Source organism: Rhipicephalus microplus, chromosome 2 (assembly GCF_043290135.1).
Source record: "Rhipicephalus microplus isolate Deutch F79 chromosome 2, USDA_Rmic, whole genome shotgun sequence".
Lineage (NCBI taxonomy): Eukaryota > Metazoa > Arthropoda > Arachnida > Ixodida > Ixodidae > Rhipicephalus > Rhipicephalus microplus.
This window is the reverse complement of record NC_134701.1, coordinates 251,559,062-251,565,061: the sequence shown is the minus strand read 5'-3', so window position 1 is coordinate 251,565,061 and position 6,000 is coordinate 251,559,062. Positions and strand designations below refer to the sequence as shown.

The 6,000-nt window shown below is 45.2% G+C and overlaps 1 protein-coding gene across 1 annotated transcript in view; it reads right to left on the bottom strand.

The window, feature by feature from the left end:
• Positions 1-912: 912 nt before the first annotated feature.
• Positions 913-6,000, bottom strand: part of LOC119169281 (uncharacterized) — a 38,111-nt gene continuing 33,023 nt past the window's right edge. Inside the window, exons 9-13 of the mRNA XM_075879607.1 lie at positions 5,742-5,833; positions 2,276-2,377; positions 2,109-2,177; positions 1,190-1,283; positions 913-1,095 (exon numbers count right to left, since the gene is read on the bottom strand). Coding sequence (XP_075735722.1) covers positions 997-1,095; positions 1,190-1,283; positions 2,109-2,177; positions 2,276-2,377; positions 5,742-5,833 — 456 coding nt within the window. The 3' untranslated portion in view covers positions 913-996. The remainder of the gene's footprint in view (positions 1,096-1,189; positions 1,284-2,108; positions 2,178-2,275; positions 2,378-5,741; positions 5,834-6,000) is intronic.

Here is a 6,000-nt window from a genome sequence, read left to right as displayed (position 1 = left end):
AGTAGTTCAGTCACGCTACATCAGTGCGTGGCAGGCGGAACACAAGCTAACCACGTACAAACAACACAGCAAAGGCGTGATTTAGTGCGATAGCGTGAAGAGAACTACCAAGGGCGAGCATCCCCATGAACACCAGAATGCGCTTTACTCGTGAAGAATGTTAACGTTGCATAGGCGTCGTGCACCGATTCAGTAGAGAAGAGCGTATTAACAGTACACTGTAGACAACGTATTTTATCCGCCGACAATCGGCTCAGGCCACACGCAACGAAGCGCCGCTGCGTGCATTTGTATACGCGCTGCCGACCATGTGTGTCTACCCCCACTTTCTCGGGACGGTGCTGCCACCTATAGCCCGATCTCGCCACGAATAGGTAAGTATATTCTAGACACTATACCTTTACACTCTATCTGCAATCACGTGATGGCGTCAGGGAACGAGATTCTGCAGACGCACGATGAATCCGTGTGCTCCCGCGTGGAGTGGCGATAAACCCGCGTGGCGTGATCCAACAAGAGTTCGGGACGAGTACCAGCAACAGAAAGTACAGTGAATTTATGATGGGCTCCACTTGCAAGGTTGCGTTAACATCGGGCAAGGTGACCGTGATAAACGGAACTTTAAGTCGACCCATGCGCTGCTACGCCTGATGGTTCCCTTTAGTGGGAGAAGGTGTAATTTTCTAATCGTTTTTAGATAAATAGACATACTGCAAAGAACAGACTCAAATGAAGACAGTGAGAGCCTCTGCAAAAGAAACAGCCTATCACAACAAGTGCGATTTTTCGTTATTACAGATGTCGGAGCTGCGTAGGCAGCATGATTTATTCACAGACGAGACGTATTGAAACGACGCAAGCAGTAAGTAACACACCAATATAGAACATAAACATACTCCTTTCAATGCCTACTATAGAGTGCTGCCAGTGCATTTATTGGCCGTCAGATCAAAAAGAAATATAAACCTCACGATTGAATGCTACACTTTGTGCAGATCAAAGCCGTAGTGAGCCGTTCGGATTCAGGTATCCCATCCTCGCCACAGCACGAGGGTTCATCTTGCAGTAGACTGCCATAGTACATAAAAGCACGGCCTGAAATTAAAATTGAGATGCATTGTGTAAGCTTCCGACGCGTGTACGTGCTCAAATGAAAATAAAAGGATTGTGTTGCACAAATGCTGCTTACCACAAGAAGCTGCATCTTCAGCAACGAATTGAGACCTTGCACGTATGGAAGACCTTCCATGACGTACGTGTCGAACAATATGCCGGCAATATTGCTGATAGAAAATCAAAGCAAATTTAAAGGAAAATGTCTGAGCGTCGATACTACCATACTCGATTCAAGAAATAAAAACATATGGCGATGCTTATATCATTTTGCGCCTCGTGAATGCAGCTGACCTCATGATGCTATAGCACAATGGCAGCACGTTCGTTTTTCGAACATTCGCCACTGTGGGCTATGGTGCTTGACTATATTGTGCCACAAGCTGTGAGATCGATCAATTTAGAACCGCGGTGGCCACATTTCGACGTAGTCGCAATGGTAGAGGTCCGTGCAGTCCCCGTATCCAGTCAGGAATATTTCTATGGGGGGGGGGGGGGCGCACGTGTCGCTTTTCTTTCAAAAAAACATTTATTGTTTCTCCTCGGTAAAATACCCCTTCCCCCATCAAAAAAAAACTTTATGGAGGGGGGGGGGGGGTCAGGCCATTTCTTTTCTCACGGTCCTGAGCACGTGTACTTCGATTTAGGTACGCGTCAATTAAAGATTCCCCAACGATCCAAATTTGGAGCTCTCTAGAGGTGTGTCACTTACAATCACATCGTAGCTTTGTGACGTAAAAAGTCGACAATGATCATGATTCTGATTGACAGACAGTCTTAAATTTAGACTTCTGGCCTCTTATAAAACAGCCAAACAACACCTACTCTACACTTCAAGCAAGCACAGTCACGTATTTCTAGAGAATTTAGTCTTTATAAAACCTCATCTGCATTCAAAATACTTATGCTTACTGCACATGCGGGATTTCTTTTGGACGTTATCTAGACGCATGCTTGCCACGTACGCAATCTGTTTGGCTTGACAGCGAACTTACCCAAAGCAGAGGGCTGTGCTTGTTACACCAGAGAGCACGATGAGAGAATACCTTGCCCCGACTTCATTCCTGAAACAGACCCAAAGAAACAAACAAAAGCTTGTGTTAGGAAGGCGTAGGCGTGGAGCGCAGTTGGTGCAAGGTGCTGGTTTGCTGTCACCACTTACACGTTGTGCTGATAACAGTGAACAAAGGCTGACATAAATGACATTCCGCAGCCTCCGATGATGAGTACCTGGCTTGTAAAGATTAAACACGTGCCATGACCTCTGCCAAGAAAGAAATTCGGCTATAGGAACTCAGTGATGACATCCTCTCTATACCCCTTCGATCAAAGAAAAGATCAACACTATCTTTTGCAGGCGCGCACAGTACTTATTTGCTAAGAGCTGTGCCATCGGTGGTTATTCAGAAGACGACGTAACCAGACGCTAGTTAGTATGAGATTTTATTTAATCGCTTGTGAGAAGAGCCCCAGTATTGGTTACGATAGTACTCTCTTGAGAAAGCTTCACAATTTGACCAGTATTGGAAAGAAAAGTGTGTCCTAATGGTCAGAATCTTGTAAGCAAGGTAGTCGTGTACCTCGTGTAAAATCAATTAAAGTCTCACCGAGCGCAGAATAACTGATAAAGTGTCATTCCCGACCTAATTTATGCTATAGATATAATAATGGCTGCATTCAGACGTCTTCGTGGTGATGGATGTAAAAAATGTTTATCACTGTATGTCAATCTGCAAATGTCGTCGAAAGACGATAGCCTTGCGTGTGGAGAGAGTGAACAAAACATTCATTTGATGTCTGCGCAAGAAAATTGGTGAATGGTATTTTGAAGGCGCTGCGTTAGAGCGCCTCGAATATGCAGTGAAGGTGAACGAGCGCATCCAGTCACGTCACACGTGAGACATGAGCGCTATATGGCAGTTTTCTTGAAAAACGAAGCATGCGGCTCTGAGACGGGCGTTCGCCTCAGAGGTGCTAAGGTATAGAACGCAAGGCGACGGGTAAATGCCACCACCGTGTCGTCTTAGCAAATTGGAAACACTCGCATTTTTGTGCAAGCGTTACATGGTCAGCGCAGCGTGATAAACGCTGCGTTCCTTAAAATTACTTATGTATGCCTTTTCTGGTAAAATGCCCACATACAGAATATATACATGTGGTTATGGTGCCTCAGATATGCGCAATATTGTTCTTAATTGACAATCGCACAAATATGAATGCTCAATCTTGAGCAACATTGGTGGGCGTTGCGGATGGGGTCGGCCGTTAGGGGTATCGGTAGTTACCGTTCAGAGTACCCGGCACTGTTAATGATGGACAAACAGACAACTATAAAGATAGACAGACAAAAGTTTTTGCGTCGAAGGTCCCCAAGAAAGATTATTGTCTTTAAAAAATGAAATAAGGGTTAGAGACAGGTGGGTGAGGCTTCTAGTCCAGGGCTGCACTGGTCTCAGCAGCCTGCCGCGCATGGTCCAGGAGCGCCACTTCGGCCTCCTTTTCCTCGCTGGCGAGCAAGGTCTCCCACTGCTCCATCGTGATTTTTTTTTCGCCGAAATCTGAGTCGTATTCATTTTAGCCGGCCTTAACTTACATTTTCATGTGATGTGGGTAAGTGTTGGCTGTCCTCCACATCACGGGCAAGAACCCGCGTAGGCGGTTGGGTGCATCGCATGTTTTACACGCAGGTGCCGATATGTATTTGTCTGCACGCGGCGCCATGGACTCATGCGCTTCTTTTACACTCAGCCGAGAATGGGACGGTGAGTATCGCCGTCGTTCTCGACGCTGGTGTTCTAAGATATCTCGAGGAGTGTGGGGAGCCTGGAGTAGCAAACGGGTATCTGGACGAGTGACGGTTGCTCGGTGAGTAATAGCTTGAGCTGCACTGTCTGCTCTATCATTACCCGTTTCCGCTACATGTCGGGGGCACCACATGATGCAGTGTTCCTGGTCTAGTGTTGCAGTTAGGTGGCGAGCGACGCACGCAGGTACACGGTCGTTAGTGAAATATCGACAGGCTATTTGAGAGTCCGTGAGGTTATAAGATTGCTGTCCCATTACGTCTTTGGTTTTGATGGCGAGCGCAACCGCGAGAGAGCTTCCACCGTGCCCGCTGAGTTCATCGTAGCTGAAGCACAGGTGAATAAAACCGGGCTGTGTACCGAACCAACAGCGGCCAATGAAATGCCATGGATACCGCAGCGCGCTGCGTCCATATAGAGGGTGTATTGGTCCGTTTCGAACTGTTTGGTGAGCTGCCGCACTCAGGCGTTCCGACGCGCTCGGTGCATAGTACAACAGATTCATGTTTTTCGGTATAGGAGTGATATGGATTTGGGCACGGATACGAGCGGAAAGGGGCACCATTTCCTCGTTACTGTATTGGGGCCGTGCAGGATAGCCTAAGCCACATAATATTTCCCTACCCGTAGGTGAGAGGCAAAGTCTTTATCACTGCGAGGTGAGGACCGTGGCCCTAAGCTCCTCGAAGGCGTTGTAAATACAGCAGTGAGGTTGGATTTTGTCAGCTTGCTTTTCAAAAGCCCTCGCGACATCTCTGCGCCCAGTAATTGTAAGTGTTGTCTGGACTTTCATAACCATCTCCGCGCTTTTTCCTGCACTATAAAAAAGTAACGGCGTCTTAATCAAGCCATGATTTTATATACCTTTTATCCCAATATGATTACCTATCCTGCGCACTCTGGAGAAAAAATAAATTCATTTTACATCCCCCTCACTATTACTAATTAAATTCTTAATACTTTTTGTTTTAGAAACTGTGTTCAGAAATGAGATGCCTTTGTTCCAGGATTTTGTATTATGTTCATGCGGCTCGCCCTCATCTCCCAACCACAATCTTCCTCCTCACTTTTTCTCCCAATGTGCCGGAGTAGTAGTGTGGATGTCAAATTAAAACGACAAACACTCACAATGCCTTTAAATAAATTTCGTTGTGACACCAGCTAACACGTTAGGGAAGCTGGACGACATTAAAAGAGTTAATCATGTACGACATTTCTGCAGCACGTTCAGGTTGTATGGTCAGTAACAAATCTAAGGTTCATGGCAAAAGAAGTTTGGCTTCGTACAAGAATAAAAAGGAATCGGGGATGACAACTAATCAGTGCACGCATTACGCTTTTTTCACCTCAACAGTGAGGTGTTATGTTGTATTATCTTTCCTCTGGCATCCCTGTCTGCTCGCCGACCTTTTTCATCTATAATCTGTACCAGCTAGATTTACTTTCTTTTGTTCTAAACAATGTGAATGCAGTGAAATGTAATTGTTGTTCGTTAAGATACTAGATGAGAAAACGTAGGAGTGGGACAAAGATTTAAGAATTGTGTACTAGTATGTTTAGAAAGTGGGCTCTGTACAGAGGTATCAGAGAATAATGTATACGTCGGTAACAATAAGATTACCCAGTTTATAGACAAGGCTTCTTGTATACATAGTCACCAATATCGTGAGGCCTGGGAATATTTTTACTTAAGTCATTTCAAATAACAGTAGTTGCTTTGTGATGCAACAATGAAGCAGCAATATGCTATTTGCAATATTTTCATTATAGCTCCTTTTTTTTTTCACATTCACTCACAGATAATTGACTTGCTCCCATACTTACAGGTCGTCGAGAAACTTCTCCAAGGACGCGGCAATACCGAGACCAACTAAGGACACTCCAACTCCCAGCAGTGACATCCGGCGTATCCTAACCTGAATGTTTATCAATATACAACGTGATATGCACCAGTGCGCGCAATAGTATTTCTAATGAAAAATAGTTATGCAGCCATTAGTCACTTCTGACGTTCTATTCACTGTTGAATAAAGCGGTGAATACTGAAGTGCAGAAAGAAATTAAAGACAGCTTTGCACTATAG